Source organism: Callospermophilus lateralis, chromosome 3 (assembly GCF_048772815.1).
Source record: "Callospermophilus lateralis isolate mCalLat2 chromosome 3, mCalLat2.hap1, whole genome shotgun sequence".
Taxonomy (NCBI): domain Eukaryota; kingdom Metazoa; phylum Chordata; class Mammalia; order Rodentia; family Sciuridae; genus Callospermophilus; species Callospermophilus lateralis.
In genome coordinates, this window is record NC_135307.1 from 150696169 (window position 1) to 150714269 (window position 18101).

Genomic DNA, 18101 nt, shown 5'->3' on the forward strand with positions numbered 1-18101 from the left:
AGACCTATCAATTTAAAGGAAAGAGAAAATTAAAGAATATACTGGAACAAAACGGGGGAATACATTCAGAAAAAGCCAGCCTAGGATGACAGACAACCCAATTTCTATAACAAACATCTTAGGGGGCGGGAGACATAGAAGGAAAGCCTACTGATTAAGGAAAATTAAAAGACTTATCAATCAATGTGAGGACATTAGACCCCCTTGGGGTCTAATTCAAACAGTTAAAATATTTTTGAGGCTGTGGGTATGGCTCAATGGAAGAGTCCTTGCCTAACATGTGCAAGCAAGGCCCTGGATTTGATCCCCAGGACCACCAAAAAGTAATAATATTATTAATAATAACAACTTCAGCCAGGGGAGTAGCACATGTCCTTACTACCAGCAACTCAAGAGGCAGAGGCAAAAGGATAAAAAAATTTTTAAAGTCCATGTCATTATGGACCTTACAAACTAAAATAATAACAAAACAACATGATATCCAAATAATTTGATTCAAAAATACCAGGTGATGGGGTGAGCAAAGACCAAACAAGGTGAGGTTACCAACTGCTGAGCTTGAGCAGGTGCCCTCTCCCCTTGAGTTACCTCTGCAGATGCTGAAGTTAAAGGAAAGGCTTGCAGAACAAGGACAGGTACCTGCATGTGCATCACACACCCCAGCCATACTGTCAGCAAGAGTGCAAACTGCAGATGCACCATGGAAGGCTGACCCAGGGCAGTACCTCACAAAGAAGCTGCACCCCGCAGCCCATATCTTCTGATGAAGACCAGGATACTGGCCAAGTATGATGCTGTGGTGACACTGCGTCTAGTACTCAAGCATGTGTTATAGTAAAGAGAATTAAATGAACACATGCTGAGCTCAGAATGGCCTTACATGTGACAGAAGTAGCAGTTATACTTATCTTATATTCCCTTGGCCACAAGTAGCCATGAGATCCTATGGGAACACAGAGAACGGGTACCACACCTTCTGATGGGATCCACTGAGACTGGTCCTTGGGGCTAAGGATCTGAGCAGTCAGGTTCCCATCTAATTCCCTCTTATTCAACTGAGTCTAAATGGGCCCCTTGCTCTCATAAGCACCCTTGCAGGACTGGGAACCCACTGGCACTCTGTGTGCAATGCAGGCACCTGGCTTTGGAGTAGGCAAGCTGCCATCAACCAGAGGGGGAGTGTGTGCATCCTGGGCCAAAATATCAAAAAAGGAGTGAAGAGAAAGTCATATCACCTTGCCCCCAATCATCACAGTCCTGGGCACAAAGGACTTGGCTGGGTCTTTCTTTATTCCTGCAGAACAAATAGATGAGATTAAAGCGAGGCAACTTTAAACCAGAAAGTCCCTTCCCAGCAAGCCACAGTGGCCTAGCAACCTCAGAGACCTCTCTAGAGGCTGGACAGGCAGGTTTGGCTAGTTGTACACTTTAGCCTAAGAGGCACAGGTAGGTAGCAGTGGCAAATGGTCATGGGCCCCCACCACATGCCTGCTTAGGAACCTGCCACTTACAGGGGGACAAGGCCACCCCTATGTCTGCACTTCACTCCCAGTTGGTGAGGAGAGCCATCAAGAACACTGACAACTAACCGTGTAGCATACCAAGGAAAGATGTTCTTCCTAAGAGCTCAGAAGAAAAGCTGCACCTACACTTCCAGAAAAGCCCAACCCAGGATCTTGTTTGGCTCTGGTCACGGTAAGTGACCCTTGTGTGTGAGGAGTACACACTTTTAAAACATGTTGTTCTGGGCACAGTGGTACACATACAATCCCAGCAATTCGGGAGGCTGAGGCAGGAGGATTGTAAGTTTAAGACCTGACTCAGCAACTTAGCAAGACTCAAAATAAGAAATAAAAAAGGGATGGGGATATAGTTTGGTAGTAGAGCATCCCTGGGTTCAAACCCCAGTACCACAAAACATAAGTAAATAAATAATTAAGCAAGAAGATAAAAAAATATCCAAAAGCAATATAATACACACACACACACACATATATATGTATATATATAAAATGAACCTATATTACTCTTTTTGATAAGTAGACTTTTATAAGTAGACTTAATGTCTCTGATGAGCACAGTATTTCCAAACAGATGAATCTTACAGAAATAATAACTAATCTTAAAATAAAAGCTAATCTGAACCCCAAACCTTGCCTTGGTGCAGACTATTCCTTGCCTCCACCAAGGTCTCAAAACCCACAGAGCCTTTAAATGCTTACCCATTTATGTACCTAAGACTCTGGCACTGAGCACACAGTAAAGCATACAGCCATTGCTCAAAATAAATGTGCCACATCACTCACACACACACATTCTGTGTGAGAAAGGCCAGGGGTCCAAAGATAAGCTGGTGGGCAAGACAAGTCTTGAGCCAACCTTGGTCTTGAGGGAGGGATGCCACCTAGAACCACACAAGGGAAGCCAGGAGGCACCCAGGGATCCACACTCACGGTTGTACAGTGTGATGATGTGCAGGCAGTTAAGCAGCTGCCTTTTGTACTCATGGATCCTCTTCACATGCACATCAAACATGGAAGACGGGTTGATCTTAACCTTGTATTCCTTCTCTAGGAGGGCAGAGAACTTCAGTTTGTTTTCCTGGAAAGAAGGAAAGTGAAGGATGGGTGGACAGTTCACAGGAACTGCCCTGTGAGCTCCCAAGGTCCCATATATTCCAGCTTTCTACCCAATCCCAGAGAACATCTTGGCCAGGTTAGACATTGTCAGAGAGGAGCCGGGGTTGTGGCTCAGCAGTAGAGCGCTAGGCTAGCACGTGCGAGGCCGTGGGCTCAATCCTCAGCACCACATACAGATAAATAAAGGTATTGTGTCCAACTACAACTAAAAAAAAGAGAAATTGTCAGAGAGGGGATGATAGGTTCAGAGACCAGACCTGGAGGCACTGATGACATCGGAGAAAGGTGAACAAGGGTGGCACTGAAAATGGGTATACAGGATAAAGTGGAGAAGAAATACATGAAAACCTAACTGAATAGCAGCCTAGAGCTAAGCATAAGGAGAAAACAGAGTAAAGGACACTCAGAATGTGATCTGCAGTCAGAAAAAGAAAATGGAGGGATAAGGTATAGGAAGTGAGAAACTTCCTATGAAGTTTCATAGGAAGACAATGTCATGAGCAGGACAAACATGCAGACCCATGATTCCGACCCTGCACCATGCTGTGAGAACACTCTTAGCTCCTGCCAAGATTGGGAAGCTCCAGCCACTGCTCAGAAATGGAATTACCCTGCAATCAGCTTCCAAGGCCTCTGTATATACCTGCTACTATAATGGCAGAGCAAGGTGAAGTCAGAGATGTCCCGGGGGTCTGCACACTCCCACCCATTGCATTACCTGAGTTTAAACAAGCCCTCATCTGGAAGGCTGAGTGTGACCCAGACCTTTGGGGGCCTTTCCAAAGTGCTGGATGGCTCCACACAAACTCAACATGCTGGGCCTCAGGAAGATAGGCTGCAGGGCCACATGAACCTACCTGCTTGACCTTGGCCACATCCCTGATGAACACCTCATCACTGACCAATGGCAGCAGCTTCTTCAGTTGGCTCAAGTCGGTCAGAAAGCCTTCCCCAATTCTCTGGAAAAACATAAAGGGGACACATGGCTTCTGTTCACTGCAGCCTTAGTTTCTATGAGCTTGCCCTCTGCCTGTTACCCCATGCCTGCTTTCCCTGGTTCTTCCTGCCCCTCTGGGCCCTCACAACATCCCCTTCTCAGGGCAACTTGTACCCTATGTCCACATGGCCACCAGGGCCCTGGCCTCCTAAATCAGACCTGAGCTCACCCCTCAATGGCTCCCCCAGGATGTCCAAGTCCTATCAACTCAGTCATCCATAACAAACTCATGAACTTCCTTCAGTCCCCAGTACTTGGGACAACCCATTACAGGCTGTGGGATTAGGGGCTAGTGGGATTAGGTCCCCCTCCCATTCCTTCATCACCAACAACAAAGGGGGTACCATCTCCCTCTTTTTCTCACTATGGCAGGCATTCACTTCAAAACCAATCTCATTGAGGACCCTCTTACTTACAGCCTTTCATTGCTGGCCCAGCCATCTATCTAGCCTCTCCTCACTCTTCCCAGCCTCATCCTGTATGGAAGCCATACTGGCCTTCCAGATCCTTGAGGGGACCTAGTACTAGCACAGATCTGCCTTCTGTTCTGGTCTTGCCCGCACTGTTTCCAGCTCTCAACATCTCAGGGAAGCCCCTCTTGACTCTAGCACTCCAGGCATGCAGTGTCCCCATGGCAGCCTTAGGATACTCTGCTCTTCAAGAGAGACAAGGGCACAGACGGCACAGGGCCTGGTATCTGAGAGCACGTGAATAAGTAAATAACCTTCCATGTCTCTGGCTTATAATCTTGCCCACCACAGTCAGCTCCCTCTTCATCAAGAGGCCTTTCCTTTTCCTCAGCCTTCCCTAAAGCCCAGATAGGCTTCCAAACTCACACATAGGGCTAGAGCTGGACCAGTGCACCTGTGCTCACAGGCCTCGCTGGCTCATGTCCAGAGGCCACTGCTGGTAAGGACACAAATTCCCACTGGTTCCAGCGAACACGCCTGATGACCCTGCCCAGTGTCAACTGCAGCTTCTAACTCATGGTTTCTTCATGGTCTCAGACCTGGTGTCCCCACAGGATAAGGAACACTGGGTGCTCACCTCCACAATGATGTCTGCCAGACCCGGGTTGCACAGCAACAGCCACCGTCGGGGTGTAATGCCGTTTGTCTTATTCTGGAATTTCTCTGGTTCCAGCTCATAAAAATCCTTAAAGCTACAAATAGAAAATAAGGAATTGTCAAAAATGCTGTGTTTTGAACTAGGTGAGCAAAAGAACATAAGAACCTTTTGGGGAGATCCTGAAACTCAATTTGACTATTTCCTGAAATGTACACATCAACTAGCATCCCTGTGCATTTTGGGACTAGCATGAAGGGAATGTGTATCTGCCATATGTAGCTGTGAGGTCTACTGCTAGCTATAGCCTCCCACATACTAGAACTTGGCCATTTTCAGAATTACAGCCTTTAGGACAGCAGTTCCCTGTGTTTCTCCTTTGCTAGCAAAGCAATAAATCTTCTTTTTCCTTTTTCTCAAAATAAATAAATAAATAAACTTGGCCATTTTCCAGAGAGGTCTATGGGGAAGCAGGGTCCAGGTCATAGCAGTGGATACTGAATAGACTTTAGTCTTTCAGAAATTGGGCTATTTCCCCATTTGTAAGTTGAGAGACATATCTAACTCTGAAGTTTGCTATGGGCCAGGTACAGAGACACACATCTGTAATCGCAACAATTCAAAAGCCTGAAGCAGGAGGATCACAAGTTTGAGGCCAGTGTGAACAACATAGTAAGACACTATCTCAAAATTTAAAAAAATTAAATAAAAAAGGCTGAGAATTGGCTCAATAGTAGAGCACTTGCCTAGCAGGCACAAGATTCTGGGTTTGATCCTCAGTACTGAAAAAAAAAAAAATCTAGAAAAAAAAAGGGTTGGGAATATAGCTTGGTGGCAAAGCACCCCTAGGTTCAATTCCCTGTATGAAAAACAAAAACAAAACAAAAAAGAATTTGCCATGGTGATTAATATGCAAAAGCCCTGGGCCAGACAAAACACAGAAGGTCCTTCACCTGGACTGACATGGTTGACGGCTCCTTCCACCCTCGGATGACCAACCCAGCCCTCACAGTAGATACTCAACAAGCATCTCATGACAGAATGGAAGAAAGGAATTCCTAGATCCTATTAGGCCCCTGACTTCCACCTGCACATCTGGCCCCTGGTGGGGCATCAGTGGCACTCAGCCAACAGCAGAAAGACCAGAAGTTCTGAGTCTCCAGCTGAAATGCCCAAGACTGGAAGCATAGGAGGAGGGACTTTTTATGGTGCCATAAAAAGCCACATCTCAGACATCACCCATCAAATCAAGTGCAAACCTGCTGATGAGAGGTGCGGTGGTGATTCTCAGTGGCTCTGTCATTCCCACAAATCAGTAGCATGGGGTATGTGATGCAACTTGGTTGTGGTATATATGGCAGCCAGTTCTAAGGGAGGATCTGGGTTCTGGAAAGGAACCATCCTTGGTTGGGGAGGGAGTTTACTCACACAGACTGCTTCACGATCTCTGAGTGAATCCTCGCTACACCATTCACAGCGTGGGATCCAATCACACACAGGTGGGCCATGTTAATTCGCTTGCAGTCCCCTTCTTCGATCACAGACATCCTCCTCAGGCGGTCCACATCCCCAGGAAACAGGGCAGCCACATGCTAAGGCCAAGAACAGAGAGCCCACTGTGACCCAGTAACTCCCCAATGACCAGGCAACAGCCCACCATGCCTGTGAGAAGTTCCACCACCTCTAAGAAAGTCCAGGGGCTGCTGTGCCCAGACCTAGACCTTAAAGGCACCCCAGAACATGCCTCAGATGCACCTCACAAGGGCCCTAACTCTAGGAAGACAATCATGCAGGAAAGGCCCAGCCTGAGATCACAGAGATATGCTGTCTGAGGAGGACAGGACACCAGCAGGTGAAATGCCATTCAATTTACCAAAAGGAGGCTGAGACACTAACCCTATTAACCTAGGCAGCATTCATCTATATTATCACTAGCTGGACAGCTGCTCTCTGCAGGTCACATGGGAAGGATAGGCTGTGCTCTTTCTCTGAATCACCCCAAGGCTGCCAGGATGGAGCCACTGGACATCCAGGAAGAGAACAGAGCTTGCTTAGGAGTGGAGATTTAAAAAAAAAAAAAAAAAAGATCCAGATCTATGCTGGGTATGGTGGCCTCTTATCCCAGCAACTTGGGATGCTGCGGTGGGCAAATTCATAGTCAGTCTCAGCAACTTAGGGAGGTCCTATACAACTTAGTGAGACCTTGTCTCAAAATAAAAATAAAAAAGATTAGGGTTTAGCTCAGTGGTAAAATAACCTTGGGTTAAATCCTTAGTGCCAAAAAATAAAAGACCCCAATCTGTGACTCCCACATACACAGCAGGAGTCATTTATGTGGAGTCAGCCAACAGCTTTGCCAGGGGACAGTCTCCAGACCCCAAGGAGTGTAGTACCTTTTCTAAGCCAGATGGGCCCATTGGCCCAGGTGAAGCCCTCCACACCCTGCAATCCACCCCATGTCCTGCCCCAGCAAGGACTGATACTCACATCCAGGTGCCGTTGATTGATGGCATAAATGATATCTAGGTGCCTCGGCAGCAGCTTCTCAAACATGGAGACAGGCCAGCGCTCCAAGGCCTCAGGCAGCACAGTGTGGTTGGTGTAGGCACAGGTCCTCTTGGTGATTTCCCAGGCCTAGACCATTTGAGAATGGTGTGTTTATCTTATTTAGAAGCAGATTTGTGGGCAAGGTGATAGTCTGCTTTATGGGGCTGGTCTGGAGCTTCTCCAAGTCTGCAGTTCAGCCCAGGCTCCTCACTTTGTTGAAGCTTTACAGCCTAACATTTGTAGACACCCATGTAAATGAATAACACTGACCCTGCTCCTGGAGAATTCCCTTTTAATTTTCCTTTTTTATTGGCAAACTAACAGACTGATAAGCAGTTTTTCATTTATTTCCTCTAAACTGATCTGACACCCACAGTGTGGGACAATGGTTATCATGTGGCTCTGCCTGCTACTGGCCAGGAATGAAGGGGACCTTTGACGATTCTGCAGCCTCACATACCCCAAGACCAGAAACAGAGTTTAAAAAAGAAATTACCTTAGGGTTTCATCTATGTTGATTTAGTTAAAGCTCAATTAAGAAAATCCTGCTACACCAAAGAATCTAGAATCTATGATCAAAGCAAATTGAGCCATGAGAATAAATCTATAAATACGAAAAACTTAAAACTTCTAGGTTTTTTTGTTTTGGTTTGGGTTTTTTTGCCAAACTTCAAGATGAGAAAACTCCTATAAGAAGCCCTAAAAAGTGTTAGAATCCTGTCCTCGTCTGTTCTGTCCCCGTCCCCAAAAATATCCATATCCTGGAGCCAGACCCTTTCCCACAGCCCTGGTGCTCTCACAGGTGATGTCCCCAAGTCCCCCGAGGCTGGGAAGAGAGCCCCCACTTCCCAGGACTAGCTCAGCCGTTTAATGCCATAGATGACACAGTCTAGAGCTCTACAGAGGACACTCACTCCTGTTCTGGTCTGGGGAGGACACTGTCATCCCACATTCAGTTTTGACAGGTTGCTATCACCCCAAGCCCTGGTCTGGGGAGGACACCATCTTCCCTTCTTCTCATGAGACACTCACTTTGTCCCAGTCCACCTTTTCCACGTCCACCAGGATCCGCATGAGTTCAGGAATGGAGAGGGCCGGGTGGGTGTCATTCAGCTGGATGGCCACCTGCAGTTCCCATGCGCAGTGTCATTAGGGTGCCTTGTCACATAAGTGTGCCCACACTGGTCAGTAAGTACAGCCCAGGGAGTGAAGGTGCCCACCCAGCAACCCACTCCTAGAGTTTGAACCCAGAGAGGCCTCAGAAAAAGCCAGGGGACACTGAAGCTCTGAGGCCAGCAGTGCCCTGCAGGCAGCTGTACACTGAGGCAGGTGTGGAAGGAGCTGCCTCCCACAAGGAATTTCTCTTCACCTAGGCTATGGCACTGCTGTTTAAAACAGCTGCCCTTGGCCTGCCATAGGAGCCTTTTGGTGTCCTTTCCTCCTCAACTCCTAACAATGCCCAGTGCAGCCCTGACCCAGGATGATGAGACCTTAACACTACCAATCTGCTCCAGCCCCCTCCAAGGACAAGAGGAAGAAACTTCAAGAGCCTGAGAACCTCCTGTCCTGGCATTAGGTTCTCAACCCATAGATCACAAACCTTGTCTGGGAAGGTCTCAAAAGAGGTTCTCACTGGATCCCGGCAGCCAAACTTGGATGACTTAAAGCGTCGAATGATGTCCTGCAGGGTGGCAGCCACCACAAAGTACTCCTGCTTCAGGCGGAGCTCCTTCCCCTCAAAGAACTAACAACACAGGGCTGCTGTGCATCTGCCACTCACCATCATGAGGCCAACAACAGCCAGTGGGATCAGGACAGGCTAGAGGGTGCCGGGCTGCGAGGTGTCCTGCATATCCCACTTGCCCCCAAATCCTGGGGCAACACTTATCCCCACAGAAACCCAGGCCACAAGGTCCAGCTCAAGGGCACAGGCAAATGTCTCAAATAGCCTACCTGCCTGACACCCAGGCCAACATGTACACCTTCAAACAGGGAGGGCTTGAAGGGCAGCCAGCACAGATTCACACAACTGTGCAACACACACCAGGACACAAAATGTCCATTCCATCAGTAGCAAAAGGGCCAATTTATGAGGGGTGCCAGAGCTTTCAAAAACACAATTCCAACATGTATGCATTAAGAAACACTCTGCACTTGACATTTCAGAAGTCCTTAAAGTCTCATGGGGGCCAAGTCGGTGGGTTGGACAGGATTACAAGCCCTTTCTGTACCAATGCCTTTGCAACTGTGCACACAGATTGCTTTGATAAAATAAAACATTCATTTAAAAAAAAGGCAAGACCAGCCAGGCACAGGGACAGAGGCCTAAAATCCCAGTAACTCAGGAGGCTGAGGCAAGAGGATTGCAAGTTTAAGGCCTGCCTTGACAACTTGGCAAGGCCCTGTCAAAAAGGGTTAGAGATGTTAGAGATGTTAGAGATGTAGCTCAGTGGGAGGGTAGCCCTAAGTTCAGCCCCCAGTACCAAAAAAGAAAAAAAGAAAGAAAATGTATGACCAACTAAGATAGGTAAATTTCTTTTTTTTAAATATTTTTTTTAGATGGACATAATATATTTATTTTTATGTGGTGCTGAGGATCGAACCCAGTGCCTCGCACATGCCAGGCCAGCACGCTCCACTTAAGCCACATCCCCAGCCCCAAGATAGGTAAATTTCAATGACTGTTTTGATGCTGAGGAATCAACCTTGGGTCTTGTACATGCTAAGCGCATGTTCTACCACAGAGCTACATCCCCTCAAGGACTCTTGCCTGACAACTTTGACAATAAGCCATTATGCTACATTCAGGTGGCAGCAAAGAATCTGGTTGTGCCCACCATCTAACACACGAAGGGCATGTGCTAAGACCCTATCAAGTGTCAGGTACCTCTGCAAAATAGATGCTGCTGTCCCAAGGAGAAATATGGACCATCTAACCCTTGGGGAGCTATGTCACACACTAGAAGAGTAGACACCAGCTGGCCTGGTGTCTGTATCGCAAGGAGTCCACCCAGACTTCATTAAGTGTGTTTCATAGGAGTATAGATGAGAGAGAGTTGAACAGCCTCTGGAAGGCTTCTTTTAAGTGAATCAGGGCAAAGGAACAATGCAGTGGTCTTGTCTGGACTTTCTGGACTGGACAGAGGACACCTGACCCCACCCTTTCCTCAGATGAGTCATCTGGGCACGTACCAGAGATAGGTGGGACACTGGTGACCACATACACAGCCTCACCTCACAAGCTTATCTAAGTTTAGCAACAGGATATGCTGGAGGGTCCAGCCTTTAGCTCATTTATCTGCATTTAAGAAGTCTATCCAACAGAGGTCACACACATCTACTCACATTGTCATTAGGATACAGGACCCTGGAGATGTTCTCAGCCAAGTTCCTGTCCAGAACAGCCTCCACATAGTCCCCCACATTGACTAAAAAAAAAGACAGTGCTCAAGTCAGTGTGTGCCTCTCTCAGTCCCCTGCAGGGCAGGGTTTTGTCAAGTGCAAGCACTGTAGTTGCTCAGCTGCTTACTGGAGAAGGTTGAGGAAGTGTGATCTTAGCAGGAAGCCCCCAGAGATGCTCACCCCTGCCCCAAAGGACGAAAAGCCTCCTCCCACAGCACCCCATACCCACTGCACATCAACACTGCACATGTCTCTTTTCCTAGGGACATGTAGTCTGAAAGACCATGACCCCAGCTGACTAGGTCCTGGTATGAAATCCACCCTTCACTATTCTCACAAGGAAGCTGCAAGGGGTTCAGGGACACTCAGTTATGTTTCAGAGACTGAAGGGGCTGTGCAGCTTCCACAGCAGAGAGGGATGACAGTGGTAAAGGCATGAGCATTTGGGACAATCCATCAAATTGGAGACAAGAGATCAGGGTGGCCCCTGGCCAGGACATACAGTCTTGCAGCTTGAAGTCATTGGGCGCCTTGGCAGACCAGAGCCTCATGGTGTTGACGGTGTTGTTCTTGTAGCCGGGCACCGGGGTGTCATAGGGCATGGCGAGCACCACCTGACCACACGGAAGACATGCTCAGGGCTGAGTCAGCAAGAGACCCCCCCCTCCTTCTTTGGCCTCCCCTTTTCCTGGAGGGACATCTCATACACAGAGAGAGAGAGAGAGATGATGACTTCAAAACCACTGAGAACTGTGACCACACATGGTACCAGCAGGTGGGACAGATGGCCAGTGCTCCACAAAAATGTGGATAGGGACCTATCCGCATCAATCCAGGGGGTCAATGCCCTTATCCCCATCAGGATAAGTTTCTAATTGCCATTAAGCAACAGGAGTTAGTGAAGTGTTGTCTGGCAGAGAGGAAAGAACACTCTGGCTGGTGGCCTCAGCCACAACACATTCTTGCTAAGCTACAAGAGTGGCTCTCTTTGCTGCATGCAGCATTTGCCACCCTACAGAAAGTTTCTGTCAAAATGTAAAAAGATGAGGAGACTAAAACCCCCTCAAACTTTTAGCATAAGTCCAGCACAAGCCTCCACTCCTAAAATGAAGTCAGGGTAACGACAACAAACTGTGGGGTTGTCACCTTCATTAAGCAGCAGCTTATTCCCTTGGGAGCTTTGGGTCTTGATACCTGTGTGTCTAGCCACTTCACACCCTCGGGGGTGTGCTCCACTCTCCCATAGAAGTGCACTGGAAGCATATACTCAGGTCGGGCTTTCTCCCAGGGGTTGCCGTAGCGCAGCCAGTCATCGGCCTCTTCAACCTAGAGGAGCAATGGAGAGGGGCATTCTCAAAGGTGGGCAAGCCGGCTACTGCTAGGCGGCCCTGTGCTCAGCCTGGGCACACTATATTGCTGAGATTTCACAGTACCCAACACTGAAACACAACCATGGCCAATTTATAAGTAAAGATATCTAATTTCTGTCAAGCCCACACACTTAAAAATAAACATTTTGCATTGCTTAAAGCAACAAACTCATATAAAATCTGAAAAAAAAAAATCCAGATAAAAAAGACATTAAGAACCTGAATGAAGTATCGACACGTTACAATATGGTCAAACCTTGAAAATAATGACAGAAGTGGAAGAAATCAGTCACAAAAGACCACATATTGAATGGCTCCACTTACAGGGAATATCCAGAACAGGCAATCCATCAAGACAGAAAGTAGATTAGTGGTTGTCAGGTACTGGGTGTGACTACAAATAAGTGCAGGATCTCATTTTGGGGTGATGAAAATGTTCTGGAGATGAACAGTGGTGCTGGTTACCCAACTCTGAATATACTAAAAACTACCATATAGCCAGGTGCTGTGGTTCATCCCTGTAATCCCAGATGCTCGAGAGGCTGAAGCATGAAGATCACAAGTTCAAGGCCAACCTCTGCAACTTAGCAAAACCCTGTCTTAAAATAAAAAATAAAATAGGCTGGGAATGTAGCTCATGGTACAGCCCCCTGGGTTAAAACTCCAGTACCACCAAAAAAACCCCAAAAAACCCAAACACACATTACTGTATCTAAGACATGGTGGCACAGCTGTAATGCCAGCTATTGGGTAGGCTGAGGCAAAAGGGCCAGCCTGGGCAACAAAGTGAGACCCTGCCCCAAAATAAAATAAAAACATGGGAATGTAGCTCAGTGGTAGAGCACTTGTCTAGCATGTATGAGGTCCTGGATTTAATCCCCAGTAACACACTCAAACACAATCATAATCTCAAAAAGCTGTTATTTTAAAAAAGAAGAAAAGAAATCACCAAAAACTACTGCTTTAAAAATTAAACCATGAAAAAGGAAAGTATATTATATCACAAATACACAGGTACCAAGGGCTGAGCTGTCACCCTGAAAGGCTTGTGATGGAAAGGCCTGAGATCCACTTCTATACTAGGCCTTCCTCAAAGCAGCTTATGTTCCAAAAACTGTGCTCAGTGGCACCATGATCAGTACAACTATGCAAGAAAATTCCCATCAACAAGATTAAAAGTAGCCCCACTACTTAGCCCTTCAATTTGGTAGGAGTTGCTTTTCCTACCACCCTATGAAATGTATTCTGCTTATAAGTCATGGGATAAATTAATCTGGCACACCAGTAAATGAATTTTTTTTTTTTTGCGGGGGGGGTGGTGGGGTACTGGGGCACTTTACCACTGAGCTATTTACATCTCCAACCCTTTTTGAGACAGGGTGTAGCTAAGTTGCTTAGTGCCTCACCGAATTGATGAGGCTGGCCTCAAACTTGCAATCTTTCTGCCTAGGCCTCCCAAATTGCTGGGATTAGAGGCATGCACCACTGTGCCCAGCCAAGTGAATGAATTCTGAAGTATTAAGTAACTAAAAAAAAAAAAAAAAAAATTCATTTTGGCACTAGGGATTAACACCAGGGCTTTGCAAACACTCTACCACTAAGCCACACCTCCAGCCCCTCAAAGTGTTAAAAGATTTAATAGTGAATACCTACACACCCACCATCTAAGCACTGTAATTTTTAATATTCTGCTATAACTGATTTATTGCAACTTCATCCATTAATTCATACATTTTTGGATGTGCTTCAAGGTAAGTTATAGACACTAGCACACATCTCCACTAATCACATGAGAATGCCTACCAGGATGAATTCTGAGAGTACTACCTTCTGCCCCATGTTTGGGCACTGCTGGGGAAAACAGCATGCAGCCTATGACATCCTAACCCCCAGTTGCAGGTGGCCCTGTCTGGCATCTCCTTGTAAGTTCCAGGTGGGATTCTGTGTCCTGCCCCACATGACTTCCCTTTCACCACATAGGAGCCATTTGCAAGGGCTCACAAAGGGGCCAACCTGGCCAGGGCCACCTGGTACCAGAGAACATATGACACTATGCAGCTGGCTACCTTCCCACTGCACTTTGCAGAGGCCTGACCTGAAGTCTCTCCAGGGAGCGAAGACCAAAAAAATTTACCCTGAAAATGTACCCGCTTACTTCCACGTATGAACAAGAATTGGAAACCAGTGAAAAGACCAATGTCACCTACCTGCCAGCCATTGACAATCTTCTGGTTAAAAATCCCAAATTCATAACGGATTCCATAGCCGTATGCTGCCAGGCCCAGAGTCGCCATTGAATCAAGGAAACAGGCTGAAAAAATCCAATTACAGATCAGACTATCAGCAAAATGGAAGCTGCTGGGCATCAAGACCCAGTAGGATGTGGCTGGCCCATAGTCAGATAAGGAGTGGGAGGTGATCAAGCCAGCTCAGGTTTCATGAAATTCAGGTATACTAGAACTCCCCTCCTCCATGGAACCTGGGGCTATGCCAAGGAAATACCAATGTGTGGGTGTGGGAGAAGGGAGTGGGGGGAAAGTAAAGAATCCCACAGAGATCATGGTGAAGCCTGATACTTCTCTAAACACAAAGTCCCCTCGCTACACCAACTCTGTCTCTCAGACATCTTCACTTATTCATGAGGCCTCCCCACCTTTCTGCACATTCTACTTTAAATCCATGTAGTTTTGATAGCAGGGACAATCACAAACTTCTCCCTACATGCTGGTGAAGTAAACACAGAAATGGGTCCAATGATGTACATTTCACGGCCTACAAAACACTTCAATATCCAAGCTCCAACATGCCATCAGAGCCCCCTTCTGAGGGACGCTGCCTTCTAGCAGCAGAAGCAGCCATGTCACCAAACTGAGCTCTTGTTCCAATCAAAACTTCTTGAAAGACAAACATAGCAAAAACAATGGTTTGAATAAAGATTCAGGAGGCAGGCCTAGTAAACTTCTGGATTAAGAAGAAGGCTGGGGGTGTGCTCATTGGTAAAGCAGCACTCACCTCACATGTGCACACAATAACCCTGGGTTCCATTCCCAGCACTGCAATAAAAGGAAGGAAGGGACGGAGAGAGGGAGGTCCCCCACATGGAACACTGGCGAACAAAATAAATGTCCAATTTATCAAACATGTCTGAGTGTCAGATGCTCTGCTAGGGAGGCAGATCAATAATATCCACAAACCTATGAGTTGGACTCTTGTGCTGGGACTCATTCTTACAGGACAGAAACAAACCAGATCAAGCCACAAGGAGTTTGGTACTGTCTGAGTCTGCCCTGCTGGGAAGGACCTGTGCAGATAACAGGTTGTTCACACCAGGCCAGAGATAGAGGCATCCCAGGTCCAGAATACACAGGGGCAAGAGGCAAGGAAAAGTATCTGAAGAAGGAAAAAGTAGGAATCTAGCAATGACCAATCAAATGTCACGGAGGTTAATGGGAATTAAGTGGTTGAAACCCTACAGCTCGGCCCCTGACAGAAGAAGCCCAGACACACAGTCTCATACTCAGGGTGCCAAGAGGCTTGCTCTCCTGGCCTGGGGACGGTCTCCTGGGAGTGAAGTCAAAAACAGCAAGATGTGCTTGGCCTGAGCTCACTGCATTTGAGGGGAGTATAGAAGGCACATATGTAGGTTGGGGACAGGCAGGCAAATTTTTTCTTTATATAGATCCATCTATTTTTTTTTTTTTTTGAGAAAAACATGTTTCATTTAGAATTTTTTAAGAATTTAAGTTAACATTTAAAATGCAAACACACTCCCACAGATACATTTTAGTGTGCACACTTAGTTTACAAAATGAAAACTTCCCAAGGGGGGACTGAAGTGGCTCAAGGCCAGGCCACTCTCCAACTCCCATCCATACACTGCCGCAAAACCACTATTCCTACTTCCATGTTCTTTACCTAGCTCCCTCTGTCCAGAAAGGCTAGCAAAAAGAATTAAAACAGAAAACAACAACACTGTATATATTCTCAAATACAGTAGCCAGAGGGAGCAATATGCCACAAAGGCATATCTCTATGATGTCGGGGCCATCTGTTTTGTGTATTAAAGCTACAGCTGCTCAGTGTAAGAGGAGTGACATGCACACCACATTTCCATCCCTCTGTCCTGCTCCCAAGTACTTTTGGTACTGGGAACCAGCTTACCCAGTGCTAGCTACTTTAGTCCTCATGATAATTGTGAAGTGTCCGTGTGGGACAGAAAATATACTTCTCCTTTTTTTTTCACTGAGAGATAAAGATTTTAATCTGAAAAATAGATCACCCATCCACTCTGAGGGAGGCTGATATATCCTGACAAATCAGTGTCAAGAGAACATCTGACCTGGTCTACTTTGACCTTGGCCAATGGGCTAGGGACAAGTACAGGTTGCCCTCCAACTGTCCCAAGCCCTGTTCCTAAACAGAGCAATTACCTGCCAGCCGCCCCAGGCCCCCGTTCCCAAGGCCCGCATCCTCTTCTATTTCCTCTAGTTCTTCCAAGTCCAACCCCAACTGCAAATGAAAACACAGGTAACATTTTAATGCTATTTAATATTATCTCTCAAACAAAGGTTGAAAAATATTCAAATCCTCTAAGTTTATCCCATTCTTTCAAACTTAAAAATCCCAAATTAAAATTAAATTTTATATCAATGCAGAGAAATGAAAAGTCTTCAGGTATTTCAAAAACTGAAAACAAAAGTTAAAATTAGACATGGTTTAATAGCAAAAGATTTATTGCCAGATTGTTAACCTATTTAAGGTGAACAGATTATATGCTGCCTAAATATGAAATGAATGATTTGTGGGCAGAATTTTTATTTATTTATTTCATTTTTTTTAGTTGTAGATGGACACAATATCTTTTTATTTATTTATTTATTTCTGTATGTGGTGCTGAGGATCGAACCCAGTGCCTCACGCATGTGAGGCGAGCGCTCAGCCACTGAGCTACAACCTGAGCCCCTGTGGGCAGGATTTTTGTTGCTGTTTTGTTTTGTTTTGAGATAGGATTTTGCCATGTCACCCAGGCTGACCTTGTACCTCTAGACTCAAGCAATCCTGCCTCAGCCTCTTGAATAACTGGGATTATAGGCACATGGCACTGAATATGGCTTGAAACCAATTTTAACAATTCCCTAATTTCAAACATGGTCAAATATTTATATGTTGTTTTTCTTAAAGCCAAAACCTAAAAGTACTTTCCTCATATTCAAACAATCTAGTGAAAAAGATATGGCATGTTAAAAATCAGAGAAAAAACAGCAGAGTCCCAACTACTTAAAGTGTCTTAAAACCATTCTAGAAACCAGGCATTATGGCACACACCTATAATGCCAGTGACTTCAGAGGCTAAGGAAGGAAGATCCAAATTCAAGACCAGCCTCAGCAATACAGTGAGACCCTATCTCAAAATAAAAAACAAAAGAACTGTTGATATAGTTCAGTGGTAGAGTTCGAGCCTTCACAACATAAAGTCTGTCTCAAAATTAAAAATTAAAAAAAGGGCTGGGGCTGGGGTTGTAGCTCAGTGGTTCACTGCTTGCCTCCTATGCATGAGGCACTGGATTCAATCCTCAGCACCACATTAAAAAATAAATAAATAAATAAAGATATTGTGTCCATCTACAACAACAACAAAAAAATTTTTTTAAAGGGCTGGCGATGTGTAACTCAATAGTATAGCATCACAGGGCTCAATCCTTAGCACTGCCAAAAAAACCTCCAAAATGTAGATTTCAAGCCTCTCAATTATGGCATTATGATATATGATAAATATTCTATTAATGTGGCTTTAGTATGTATAAAATTCACAAATTATTAATATTATATGGATCAATAATTTTGAAATTTTTTGGACTTAGGGGGAATCCAAAGTTTTTTGTTTATATGAATTATATCTATCAAATTAATTATTTATTATTTATCAAGTTAAAAATTAAAATGAAGAAAAATGTTAAAGTGTGTGTTGCATATGGATATGTATATATACATATACAGCATATGTGTATATATATGTTATACACATACACACACACACACACACAAATTCATTTAAAAATAACAAACTGGGCACAGTGGAGC

General features: G+C 45.6%; 1 protein-coding gene across 1 annotated transcript in view; it reads right to left on the reverse strand.

Moving 5' to 3' along the window:
- The window catches only part of Pygb (glycogen phosphorylase B), a 41665-nt gene that overhangs the window by 8330 nt on the left and 15234 nt on the right, over nucleotides 1-18101 (reverse strand). The window contains exons 3-15 of the mRNA XM_076851442.2: nucleotides 16451-16529; nucleotides 14228-14331; nucleotides 11845-11976; nucleotides 11153-11264; nucleotides 10594-10676; nucleotides 8849-8992; nucleotides 8281-8373; nucleotides 7189-7335; nucleotides 6130-6293; nucleotides 4684-4798; nucleotides 3497-3598; nucleotides 2454-2601; nucleotides 1236-1294 (exon numbers count right to left, since the gene is read on the reverse strand). Coding sequence (XP_076707557.1) covers nucleotides 1236-1294; nucleotides 2454-2601; nucleotides 3497-3598; nucleotides 4684-4798; nucleotides 6130-6293; nucleotides 7189-7335; nucleotides 8281-8373; nucleotides 8849-8992; nucleotides 10594-10676; nucleotides 11153-11264; nucleotides 11845-11976; nucleotides 14228-14331; nucleotides 16451-16529 — 1482 coding nt within the window. The remainder of the gene's footprint in view (nucleotides 1-1235; nucleotides 1295-2453; nucleotides 2602-3496; nucleotides 3599-4683; nucleotides 4799-6129; nucleotides 6294-7188; nucleotides 7336-8280; nucleotides 8374-8848; nucleotides 8993-10593; nucleotides 10677-11152; nucleotides 11265-11844; nucleotides 11977-14227; nucleotides 14332-16450; nucleotides 16530-18101) is intronic.